Raw genomic sequence first — 13,388 nt, 5'->3', positions numbered from 1 at the left:
AAAGGGGTGGCCAGGGCTTCCTTCAGCGGGGCGCTCACATGCCACCTGCTGAGAGGCTCCGCGCCTCTCCGGTCGGCGGGGAGGAGGACGGGGCTGCCCTGCCAAGTTTGCTGCAGGGCGGCTCCCCTGCTCTGCACCCCGCCCCTAACAGGGTGGCTGGAGCAACAAACAAACAACAAAACTGTGGGGGCAGCAGAAGTGGTGAAGCAAAACAAACAAACAAAAGGATTGGGCAGAAGCCACCCCTTGGATCTGCCGCCCCAAGCCATAGCTTGCTTGGCTGGTGCCTGGAGCCGGCCCTGCCTCTGATATATTGTGTAGAGAGCAATCATTATCCCCCCTCAGCCTTCTTTTGGTTAGGCTAAACAAGCCAAGCTCTTTGAGTCTCCTTTCATAAGACAGGTTTTCCATTGCTCAATCATCCTAGTAGGCCCGTCTCTGAAGCTGTTCCAGTTTGAAGTCATCCTCTCTAACATGGGAGACCAGAACTGCACACAGTATTCCAGATGAGGTCTCACCAGTGCCTTGTATAATGTTGACTAACACCTTCTTATCTACTGGAAAACTCCGCCTATTGATCTCTAAAACCACATTAGCTTTTTTAATGGCCATATCACATTGGGGCTCAATCATCCTGGGATCAACCAGATACTGCGAGGTCCTTCTCCTCCTCTGTTGCTTCCAACTAAGTGCCCCAAATTATAACTAAAATTCTTTCGTTAATCCCTAAGGCATGACTTGCACTTCACTATTAAATTTCATCCTATTACTATTGCTCCAGTTTACAAGGTCATCCAGATCTTCCTGTGTCTATCCCAGTCCTTCTCTGTATTGGCAATACCTCCCAGCTTTTGTCATCCGCAACTTATAGCACATTCCCACGTTTTGTGCCAGGTCAGTAATAAAAAGATTAAAAAATTGGTCGCCACACCAATCCCTGAGAAACTCCACTAGTACCTCTTCCCCTGACATTCACCTTCAGTACGACCTTTGTAGTCTCCCTTTAACCAGTTCCTTATCCACCTTCAATTTCAATTGATCCCCATCTTTTCAATTTAACTAATAATTTCCCATGTGGAACTGTATCAAATACCTTACTGAAATCAAGGTAAATTAGAGTCCATTCTGTTTCTTTGTGTAAAAAAAATCTTGTACCTTCAAGAAGGGAGATCAGTGGGTTTGGCACGATCTACTTTTTGTAAAACCATGTTGTATTTTGTCCCAGTTACCATTGACCTCAATGTCCTTAACTACTTTCTCCTTCAAAAATTTTCCAAGCTTTGCCATACTACAGATGTCAAACTAACAGGCCTAAAGTTACTCGGATCACCTTTTTTCCCTTTCTTAAAAATAGGAACTATGTTAGCAATTCTCCAGTCGTACGGTACATCCCCTGAGTTTACTGATTCATTAAAAATTCTTGCTAATGGGCTTGCAATTTCATGTGCCAGTTCCTTTAATATTCTTGGATGAAGCTTATCTGGGCCCTCCGATTTTGTCCCATTTAGCTGTTTGAGCTTGGCTTCTACCTCGGATGTGCTAGTATCTACCTCCATATCCTCATTCCCACTTGTCCCTACTATTATCCCTAAGCTCTGCATTAGCCTCATTAAAAACTGAAGCAAAGTACAGTGAAACCCCGCTATAATGCGATGTTTGGGGTCCAAAACCTTCCATCGCGCTAAACGTGGGGTCGCAATATAGCTGGGTTTCAAACCAGTTTGTCAGTGGTCCCCAACGCAGTGCATTGATGTGCACCACCTAGTGCTCCTAGTGCCCAGCGGGGAGAAGAGCCGCGGCCCGCCCACCTGCTGGAGACAGAGAACTCCAAGGGTGCGGGCGCCGGTGCTTTCTGTCCCCGGCAGGCGCGGGGCTGCAGCTTCTCTCCCCTGCCATGGTGTTGGGGACCGCTGGTACAGTACTGTATTATGCCTTAAAGGGGAGCCAACCTATGATCACGTTATATGCAATTTTGCGTTAGAGCGGGGCACGTTATTGCAAGGTTTGACTGTATTTGTTTAGATATTGGGCCATGCCTAGATTATCCTTAATCTCCACTCCATCCTCAGTGTTTAGCAGTCCCACTTCTTCCTTTGTTTTCTTATTTATATGGCTATAGAACCTTTTACTATTGGTTTTAATTCCCTTTGCAAGGTCCAACTCTACATGGCTTTTGGCCTTTCTCACTTTATCCCTACATGTTCTGACCTCAATAAGGTAGCTTTCCTTGCTAATCCCTCCCATCTTCCACTCCTTGTTGGCTTTCTGCTTTTTCTTAATCACCTCTCTGAGATGCTTGCTCATCCAGCTTGGTCTAAAACTCCTGCCTATGATTTTTTCCCCCTTTCTTGGGATGCAGACTTCTGATAGTTTCTGCAACTTTGCCTTGAAGTAATTCCAGGCCTCTTGCGCCTTTAGATCCACAGAATTGGTGCTAATGTTTCTAGTTTTACACTTTATGTGTGTTAATTTTCTGCTGCTTGCACCTTTCATAGAAGGCAGTAGCATAGGCTGCTGTTCAGCAGTTCTGCTGGCAAATAAGAACTGTGACCCTTGTAGCGTTCTGAACCTTCCTTTGCATTTGTACCATGTGTTAATTTCAGTATTTCAAGCTCTTTTTATAAACCTACCTGTAGATGTATGCATTATGCCCTTCACATTCCAAGTTAAATAAAATAGCAGTTTTTAAAATAGAAGTTAGCCAAAAGAGGCTCACAGCTGAACTCCTTGTTTCTTTTACTGGCTCTGGCTTTCATTCTTTTCCATAGCACCAGAGTTGACTGACTAAATGCCCCACATACTAGCCTTTAATTTACTGGAAGGATACTTGTGTCACATACAGTAAGCATAAGTAATTTCTATGAATGTTTATTCCTAGAAATACTTTCTACTAGAATCTGCCCCCTAAGCTGTCCTAGCTCAGTTCAGTCAATTTACTAGCTGAGGATGTGCCCCATGGACTTTATATTTCAGTTCAATGGAATTTTATATGGAGCTTAAATGCTCAGCATAACATACAAGACACAAATTAGGTGTGAGAAGTAAATGTCATTAACGCCAAATCAATCATACGTGGAAATGAGCTCTGTGAGCCCAAAAGCTTATCTCTCTCACCAACAGAAGTTGGTCTAATAAAAGATATTACCCGACCCACCTTGTCTCCAAAAATCAATCCATCAAGCAGACTAGAAAAAGTGCTGTAGTGTGTGTGCAGGAAAAGAAAGGAAAAGGGAATAAGAATGTCAATTTCCTGACGATATGCAGATTCTGTCTGAGAGAAAAACTCCAACTGATGCAAGTGTTTCCAGGGAAAATACCACTGCTGAGGTTCTAGATTAGAAATTGATCACAGAGTAATCTGTGACATTCTGAACTCCTTACAAGAGCCAAACGTTCATTTATAAATAGGGTGGTAGGTTTTTTCACTCCTTGGTCATTACATCTTAAAATCTGCAACTATTACTTTATGTAAGGGTCACTTATTGTCCTGTTTGAAAACACATTGAGGAGAAAAAAAAATGTAGGAAAAGTTATTTATTTTTAAAAAAATCTTATTTAAAGAAATATAAATATGTAACTTTACAGGCAGGGTTTCAGTTCCAGACCCTTCTTTTCTTACATTTTGCTTTGTAATCAATTATATACAAATTTGATCAAAACCACCAAGCATGGGTTTGGTGAAAAATTACTGCCACATAAGGCTTCTGTTGCATGGAGGGAGTGACTGGGTTCTCATTCATCCGTCAGAAGAAATGTACCTTGCCTAGTTTAAAAAACACACCCACCAACACCAGTCTTTACATGACATGTTGACTTTCATATTTTTGAATAACACAATGAAAAAATATAGTATACATTTATGGTGCTGTAAAGGGTACAACTATCACTGCCAATGCCATGACTAAAACATACATATTCCTATTCTTATTCAAATGAAAAGTAATAGTGACTGATCAAGACAAGTATCAGAGGGGTAGCTGTGTTAGTCTGGATCTGTAAAAACGGCAAAGAGTCCCGTGGCACCTTATAGACTAACAGACGTATTGGAGCATGAGTTTTTGTGGGCGAATACCCACTTGGTTGGATGCATCCAACCAAGTGGGTATTCACCCATGAAAGCTCATGCGCCAATCCATCTGATCAAGACAGATATTTTCATGTCAGAAATTGTATTTCCAACCTCATAGTTCTACCTATGAAATTAGCAACATCGTAAGTTATATTTTACATGTACTGTACCTGCAGTGCATAAAAGTATTTAACATATCCAAAAATCAGAGGATAATATTCTCAGATCAAAAGGATGATATAGTCCAGTTGCACTAATCACATGGTCTCAGATCAAATTAACTTGTCACAGTGTATCCAAGGGGTGGGGCAAACTTTTAGACCCAAGGGCTACATCTGGGTATGGAAATTGTATGGCGGACCATGAATGCTCATGAAATTCGGGGTTGGGGTGCGGGAGGGGATGAAGGCTCTGGCTAGGGGTGCACGGTCTGTGGTGGGTCCAGCAAAGAGGAGTTCAGTGTGTGGGAAGGGCTCTGGGCTGGGGTAGGGGATTGGGGTGCCAGGAGGGCTTTAGGGTGGGGCTGGGGATGAGGGTTTTGGGTGCAGGAGAGTGCTCCAGGCTTAGACCAAGGGGTTTAGAGGGCAGGAGGGGGACCACGGCTGGGGCAGGGGGTTGGGGCATGGGAATGGGTCAGGGGTACCAGCTCCAGGCAGTGCTTACCTCAAGCAACTCTCAGAAGCAGCAGCATGTCCCCCCCTCTGGATTCTACACAGACGTGCAGACAGGCAGCTCTGCATGCTGCCCCATCCACAGGTGCCACCCCTGAAGCTCCCATTGGGTGGGGTGGTACTCAGGGTAGGGGGGCACTCAGGGTAGGGGGGCAACATATGGAGCCCCTTGGCTTCCCCTATGTGTAGCAAGGGAAAGGGGGACATGCCCCATGCCATGCAGCTCCTGGAGGCAGTGGCAAGCCCCTGGCCCCGCTCCCCAACAGGAGCGCTCGAACGGGGCAAGTCCTGGACCCTGCTTCCCAGCGGGAGCTTTTGAGGGTTGGATTAAAATGTCTGAAGGGCCAGATGCAGCCCCTGGGCTGTAGTTTGCCCACACCAGTGTGGCCACTCCATCTACAAAGCCAATCAATGTAACAGCTATTTGGAAAGCACAGAAAAGGTGTTCTGAGGTATTTGACAACCTTGACTTACTATATTCCTTTTAACTTCTAACTAAACTGGATTAGGAAAGCATTCTGTAGGGCAGGATGTAAACGTTCATTCTGGGAGCTGAAATAGTATCAGTCTAGGTTTTATACCACACCCATTAGTGTGATAGCTGAGCACGAATTAGGAGGGGCTATAGTTCCAGACATAAAAGAGCTTGCACGCGGGCTGCCTGCACTGTGTTTAGTAACTCAGGAACAGTAATCTGACTCCCAAACTTTAACAAGTAAGCTACAGCACAGGCATCTTCTCCTGGCTTGTGGCTCCTGTATTATTGATGCTTTCTAGTCTCTCGGGCAAACCATAATATATTAGAAATGTTAGTCCCAGCATATGAAAAAGAGTTAGCAAGTTTGCTTTCGTTTTAAAGATGCTGCCCAGAGAGTTTAGTTAGAATCTGAGGTGTTGACAAGGGCTAATTTTTAAAAAGAGTTTTTTTTTTTTTTTTTTTTTTTAAAAAGAGTTTTTTTTTTTTTGAAATATTTTTTATTAAAAAAAAAAAAAAAAAAAAAAAAAATAAAAAGAGTTTTTTTTTTTTTTTTTTTTTTTAAATAAAGACCAACTCTTCTGTCTATAGGACAGTGATGTAGTGAGAAAGACCTGCTTCTTCCACCACTGACTGCATTGTTCAGTCCATAAGTTTTAAAATTCACTTAACCTACTTCTACTCCCCACTCCTCCCCACCCAATTATGTAACCGGAGTCCGGTCCTGTGCTCTGAAAGGAAAGGAAACCACAATTGGCTCTCTTAGAAAGTCCACTTTCTAATGCACCAAGGAATCCCTGAATAGTTTGGATTTGCTACAGTCATCACAGTCTCCTTGTTCTTCCTCTGGAAAGCGGCAGCTGCAGGCATCTTCCTCCTGAGTCGCTTGCTCAGGCCTTACCTTCACTAAACAGAAAGAGATGATTAACTTGAATTGCATTTATCATCATTCATATGTCATTTTCCCTCAGCAGTGACTGCATGGTGTTAACAAGTTATTCAGAATTGTTCAGGTTATTTGACCTGAAATTGCCTTTTTCTCCAAAGATATTTCCTGGTAAGTTAGTTTATTGTGCTTTGCTTTCCCCAATGCACAGGAGGCTCTCATTGTGAGGAGAGCTGGCAGCATGGAATCTCCAGACTTCAGAGAACAATACTGCTTTCCTCTGTAGATTGAAACACTACTATTGGCACCAAATAGGTTTCATATATGGATTAGAATAAATCCATGTATCAGTTGCAAGGTTGATTTTACTCATAAACAGGGCTTTGGAGTGGAGCCCGGAGCTGGAGCGCAGAGCAGCTGTGAAGCAGTGAAGCTGCAGGATTTTGCCTGGAGCTGGAGCGGAGCCAGAGCACAGCTCCAAATCCCTGCTCGTAAACCAGTTTCTTTAATGAAATTTCTACTAATGGAGATAACCAGCAGAGATTTAGAATAATAGAATATCAGGGTTGGACGGGACCTCAGGAGGTCATCTAGTCCAACTTCCTGCTCAGAGCAGGATTAATTCCCAACTAAATCATCCCAGCCAGGGCTTTGTCAAGCCTGATCTTAAAAAACTCTTAGGAAGGAGATTCCACCACCTCCCTAGGTAAACCATTCCAGTGCTTCACCACCTTCCTAGTGAAAAAGTTTTTACCCAATATCCACCGCAACTTGAGACCATGACTCCTTGTTCTGTCATCTGCTACCACTGAGAACAGTCTAGATCCATCCTTTTTGGAATCCCCTGTCATGTAGTTGAAAGCAGCTATCAAATCCCCCCTCGTCCTTCTCTTCTGCAGACTAAACAATCCCACTTCCCTCAGCCTCTCCTCATAAGTCATGTGTTCCAGCCCCCTAATCATTTTTGTTGCCCTCCGCTGGACTCTTTCCAATTTTTCCTTCTTGTAGTGTGGGGCCCAAAACTGGACACAGTACTCCAGATGAGGCCTCACCAATGTCGAATAGAGGGGAATCATCATGTCCCTCCATCTGCTGGCAATGCCTCTACTTACATACCCAAAATGGCATTAGCCTTCTTGGCAACAAGGGCACATTGTCGACTCATATCCAGTTTCTCATCCACTGTAACCCCTAGGACCTTTTCTGCAGAACTGCTTCCTAGCCATTGGGTCCCTACCATTGTGCAGGTGATGTCCCACTGGTACACCTAAGAGTGTCATTTCCTGGGAGCTTCCTGTGGTTTCATTTGTTGTCAGTCTTAGGCAGGTAGGAACCTGTCAAATATTGTATCTTTACAAAATTGTGTCACCTCTAGAGCTGGGTCACATTTTTCGGCCAAATAGTTTAGTTTCCAAAAAATGCTGTTTCAATGAACCTGCAACTATTCATGTATTTCCCAGCTAAAACTAATTGGGTCAAAAACTTTTTCAGTGCCAGATTCAGAAACCCATGTGTGTCTGTATGTCATCCTCCTAACCTTTTGCCCAGTGGTTAGGGGACTTGACACACCACTTTGAATCATGCAGAGAGAAGATTCAAGTTTTCATAGCCTACCTCCCAAGTGAGTGCCTTAATCACCAGGCTATAAAGTTATTTGCATTTTCTCTTTGGCCCAATGAATATTTAAGTAGTTAATATGAAGTGGAACAACTTCAAAAGAAGAGACTGAGAGCAACCCATACAGAATAGCCTATAGCCTGGTGCTTCAGATGCTCATTTGGGAGGGAGGAGATGTGAGTCTGAGTCCCTGCTCCACAGTCTGGATTCAAATGTGGTTCTCCTCCATCCCAGGCAAGTGCACTAAATCACTGGGATAAAGGTTAAAAGGGGACAGACATGGATGGAGACACACACCTTTTCTGACTGAAATGAAACAGATGATCCAAAATAGACTCTTCCAATTTGCATACAAAGTCTGAATATTTTCTGAATTGAACCAATTTTTTGTTTTGATTTTTAATTTGCTGGCTGACTCCAAAAAAATAAATTACTCACCGAGCTCCAGTCACTACCAAATTCCAAACGGCCACAGGAGACCTCCTTTGTAACATTTCTAAAGCTAATTTCCTTCCAATAGCCTGATTTTTTAAAAAATAATAATAAAAAATCTAAAACCTGATTTTCTTCTCACAGTATAGTGAATGACGTTCAAAGAACACATTTTTAAGTTCAACTATGCTGCTAGCTTTCAACGAAACTCTGAAACCTGGATTCTTGCCTGCTTGCCCACCAGTAGGAAAAGGAAGTTTGTAGGTAGCATGTCTTACTTTTCTTGAACATAGCAGGTAGTTTCTTTTTGTCGCAGATGCTGAAGCACACATACAAAGGCAGCAGAAACATCATGCATACCACCACGGCCACAGTAACAGCGATCCCAACGGTGACCACCTGAAGATCCTTCCCTAAGAAGCAAAAATATTCCTTAAAAAATGATTGCAGAGCAAAGCTCCCCTGCAATGGAAGCAGCTGGATTATTTGTCCCTAAACAACAAGAGCTACTTTTGTTTTTGCTTTTACTGCTCAGAGTTGCTGCTGCTGTGAGACTGGAGACAAATAAAAGGACCCTTAAGTTCAGTTATAAGCATGAGAGTTATAGTTTATTTAATTCCAAGGCAAGCTATAACTATTTCACTCTAGCGAGGAATTATTATGTAATAACTCACCTTGTACATGGATAGGGACTATGATGGAAATGGGGGATGGAGTCACAGTTTCTGAACCTTGTTCGCAAACCACATCACTCCTATTAGTCCCATTCACCAGGACCTTATCTGGAAGGCATCTTAAATATGTTAAAAAAAAAAAAAATGTATGAAAATGAATTAAACCCCGACCTAAAAGCTATATCACTTGTTTTTTTTAAAAAGTACTTACTTTGTCCATTGTCTGCAGGGACCATTGGTCTGATTGTTAAATGTCCCACTGGGACAAGTTTGGCAAGCTTTGAAAAAATATAAAGAGTTACCATTTATATAAATTGAAGTTTAATATGGTGCAAGACAAATTATTGTACAGCTGAGCAAAAATAATTTAGCATTTCTTTATCAATGGTCATCATCAATGGCTTGTATAAACACAAATGTAAGGATTGGTAAAAGGTCTTACATTAACTAACTAAGTCAATATTTTAATAAGTGGCTTTCTCTGTAAACAAGTTGCTTGGGGCCCGTGAACTTGAGCTGACAGGACTAATTCTGTTAATATATTTCCAGATACTGAAGAGTCAACTATCCAACTATGAGCTGTGCCCCAAGACCAAAATGTCTCTATTCTTGTTATTCCAGAGTTCTGCAAGTATCTTTTCTTTGTCGCTGGTATCCCAAAGGACCAAGGCCTATGTTTAGGGTCCTACTAAATTCACAGCCATGAAAAATGCATCATGGACCATGAAATCTGGTCTTTTGTGTACTTTTACCCTCTACTATACAGATTTCACAGGGGAGACCAGGCTCTCTCAAACTGGGGATCCTAACCGAAAAGGGAGTTACAGGGGGGTCGTGGTATTGCCACCTTCACTTCTGCTGCCCTCAGAGCTAGACAGCAGGAGAGCAGCAGCTGTTGGCCAGACACCCAGCTCTGAGGGCAGTGCACCTGCCAGCAGCAGTGCAGAAGCCAGCAGTCGCCGTTCTCCAGCAGGACCACATAAGTAAGGGTAGCAGTACCGAACCCCACCCCCACCTACAATAACCTTGTGACCCCACCACCCCAACTCCATTTTCGGTCAGGACCCCTACAGTTACAGCACCCTGAAATTTCAGATTTAAATAGCTGAAATCACAAAATTTTTAAAATCCTATGACCATGAAATTGACCAACTTGGACTGAATTTGTTAGGGCCCTGCCTATGTTAATGGAGTTTTATTGAGCTAATGAACCAGCAAATAATACAATAAGGCCCCAGTTCTGCAAACAGTCATTTGGAGTTTTACAAAGAGTAACAGGACAAAGGCCGCCATACCTTCTTCAAGAGGTTCCTGACCTACGCCACAGTTTTCTACACATTTAGAACAGTCTTTTCCAATACAGCGATGCCCATCCTTACATGAACATTCTGCATCCATTGTTGGAGAACACTCCCTTTTATATTTGAATTTTCCTGTAGAGCAAAAACAGATATCCCATATTGACACCCATTGCGCTAAGAATCTGGGACAGAAATGAGCTCATCCTAAAACATCGTAACAGGGCTGTGATGAGCAGAGGGACCTCCTGCCTGATTTTCTTCAGAGGATTCAAGCTGAGAGTGCAGGCCAGAAAAGTAAAATGGATGCACCAAAATGATTTTCCCTTTTTAAAAAAAGTTAACTTAACAGCCGTACCAGGTCAGACCAAAGGTCCATCTAGCCCAGTATCTGTCTACTGACAGTGGCCAATGCCAGGTGCCCCAGAGGGACTGAAGCTAAAGGCAATGATCAAGTGATCTCTCTCCTGCCATCCATCTCCATCCTCTGACAAACAGAGGCTAGGGACACCATTCTTTACCCTTCCTGGCTAATAGCCATTCATGGTGGTTGAATCCATAAATTTATCCAGTTCTCTTTTAAACATTGTTATAGTCCCAGCCTTCACAACCTCCTCAGGTAATGAGTTCCACAAGTTGACTGTGCGCTATGTGAAGAAGAACTTCCTTTTATTTGTTTTAAACCTGCTGCCTATTAATTTCATTTGGTGACCCCTAGTTCTTCTATTATGGGAATAAGTAAATAACTTTTCCTTATCCACTTTCTCCACATCACTCATGATTTTATATACCTCTATCATATCCCCCCTTAGTCTCCTCTTTTCCAAGCTGAAGAGTATGAGCCTCTTTAATCTTTCCTCATATGGGACCCTCTCCAAACCCCTAATCATTTTACTTGCCCTTTTCTGAACCTTTTCTATTGCCAGTATATCTTTTTTTTTCCTTTTCAGTAATACAAGAGTATCTAAACTGAGCCCAGCTGAGGGCTTTATTACAAAAGCCCTTATGACAGCTAGGGACCAAATTTTTTGCTTACATACTTATTACAGTCACAAAAATACAGCCAAGCACTTCTGACTCACACAAAAAACAGGAGCTGGGGGTATATTAACACCTCTACCTTTCCACAATTTTATTTCCAAGTGAAACTTTGCATGGGGGGAGAGGGGGGAACAGCATACAGAGATATGCGGTTTAAAAGGCCCATGGATCTAGAGATTATTAATCATGTACCAACAGTGCGCTTAGCTTAGCTTCCAAGGCTGAACAATTCCATTTACAGTTCAACGTCTATGTATACTACACAATGCTATGCTCACACACCTACTAGATCAGGGATGGGCAAACTACGGCCTATGGGTCGCATCCGGCCTGCCAGTCATTTTAATCCGGCCCTCAAGCTCCTGCTGGGGAGCGGGGTCTGGCGTTTGCCCCGCTCCGGGGAGGGGAGGGGAGGGGGGGCAGGATCAAGGGATGCGCCACATGGCTCCTGGAATCAGCAGCATGTTCCCCGCTCCAGCTTCGATGTGTAGGTGCAGCTAGGGGGCTCTGCTCCACACACTGCCCCAAGCACCACTCCGCAGCCCCCATTGGCCAGGAACTGCGGCCAATGGGAGTTGCAGGGGCAGCACCTGCAAATGGGACAGCACGCAGCAGAGCCGCCTGGCTGCACCTCTGTGTAGGAGGTGGAGGGGGAACATGCCGCTGCTTCATGGAACTGCTTGAGGTAAGCGCACCGGGCCGTCCTTACTCATACGCAAAGTATGCAGCTGCGTAGGGCATCAAATTTCCTGGTGCCCTGCACAGCTTCATACTGCTCCAGCCCCTGCCCCCTCTTCCCACTTCTGCTCTGCCCCAGCCCAGCCCCCACTCCACATCACCCCCAAAGCCCCTACCCTGCTCCACCCCTTAGGACTGCAGCAGGGCCAGGCTTGCACTCACCATCGGGGGAAGTGCAGGGACCCAGCCCCAGCTGCATCACGAGTGAGTGCTGGGGGGTGGTTCCCCCCCCCCGACCCCAGAGGCCTGGCTCCCCACCCCCATGGCTATGTAGGACCCCTGAATAGCTAGGGACGGCCCTGTAAGCGCCACCCGGAGCCTGCACCTCCTGAACCACCCCCCTGCCCCAGCCCTGATCCCCCTCCTGCTCTCCGCATGCCCCAGGCCCAGTCCAGAGCATCCTCCTGCACCCAAAATCCCAGAGCCTGCATCCCAAGCTGGAACCCTCACCTTCCCCAGGCCTCTGCCCCAACCCTGATCCCCCCCTCCTGCCCTCCAAACCCCTCGGTCCCAGCGCAGAGCCCGCTCCCGCACGCGAACTCCTCATTTCTGGCCCCACCCTGGAGAACCTCAACCCCAGTTTTGTGAGCGTTCATTGCCCGCCATACAATTTCCATATCGAGATGTGGCCTGAGGGCCAAAGAGTCCCGTCCCCCCGCCCCAGACAGACCCGTCTGGGCAGTAACTCAGGCAGCGCGGCTATAGAAAGGGGCAGGGCAGCACTTACCTTCACACCTGCGGCACCTGGTGCAGCTCTCCCGGGCACTGACAGTGGCGGAGAAAGTGCCCCTGGGGCAGGCGACACAAACTTCGTGCAGCCTCTTCTCACACTCCGCGCAGCCGAGGAACTTCCCTGCGAAGGAGCCAGAGAGATTGTCTAGCTCCGGCCGCGAGAAGCCCGGCCCGGCCCGGCCCGGCCCGGCCCGGCCCGGCCCCCTCCCCGGCCCGGGGCACTTACCGGGCGGGCAGAGCTGGGGGAGCGCGGGGGTCAGGTCCGCCGAAGCCAGGCTCAGCAGCAGCAGCGCCGCCGTCACCAGAGGAGAGTGGTCGCGTCCCATGGGCTCCGCGGCGAGAGGCTGCTCCGGGGCGGGGCGTCTCCCTGCGTCTGAAAGGCAACACACCGGCCTGAGCCAGGCCGCCCCCCGGCAACCCGCCGGAGGGAGCCGGCCGGCCGCCCCCCGAACCGGGCCTTACCTGCGAAATGGCCGCGCCTCCTTCCCGGCCGAGCGCCTCCCGGACTGTGCCTGCGCCGGGCTCGGAGCGGCCCTTGTTTGACCGCCCCCAGCGCGCTGAGTCACCGGCCGGCGGGGGCGGCTCGCGGGAAACCCCCACGCGCCCCTGGAGCGTGAGGCCGCGCGCTCCCGGGTCTAGTGAGGGTCTTGGGCACGTCTGCGCCCTGCCGCCCCGTCCACCCGCGAATCTCAGAGCTCCGCTCGCCTTCCTGGCACTGCGGCATCTGACCTCCCCGGGGGATTTTCGGATGAACC

General features: G+C 46.4%; 1 protein-coding gene across 1 annotated transcript; it reads right to left on the bottom strand.

Annotated features, from left to right (window-relative positions):
• Positions 1 to 5,766: 5,766 nt before the first annotated feature.
• On the bottom strand, positions 5,767 to 13,235 carry TNFRSF9 (TNF receptor superfamily member 9). Its single transcript, XM_032763853.2, has 8 exons — positions 13,096 to 13,235; positions 12,860 to 13,006; positions 12,629 to 12,754; positions 10,120 to 10,257; positions 9,036 to 9,102; positions 8,825 to 8,943; positions 8,429 to 8,563; positions 5,767 to 6,121 (listed from the first exon to the last, which is right to left on the bottom strand). The coding sequence occupies exons 2-8, from the start codon at positions 12,957 to 12,959 to the stop codon at positions 5,994 to 5,996; spliced, it is 813 nt and encodes a 270-aa protein (XP_032619744.1). The 5' UTR covers positions 12,960 to 13,006; positions 13,096 to 13,235; the 3' UTR covers positions 5,767 to 5,993.
• Between the last annotated feature and the right edge of the window lie 153 nt (positions 13,236 to 13,388).

This window comes from Chelonoidis abingdonii, chromosome 23, assembly GCF_003597395.2.
Source record: "Chelonoidis abingdonii isolate Lonesome George chromosome 23, CheloAbing_2.0, whole genome shotgun sequence".
NCBI lineage: Eukaryota > Metazoa > Chordata > Testudines > Testudinidae > Chelonoidis > Chelonoidis abingdonii.
This window is presented reverse-complemented; position numbering and strand designations above follow the sequence as displayed.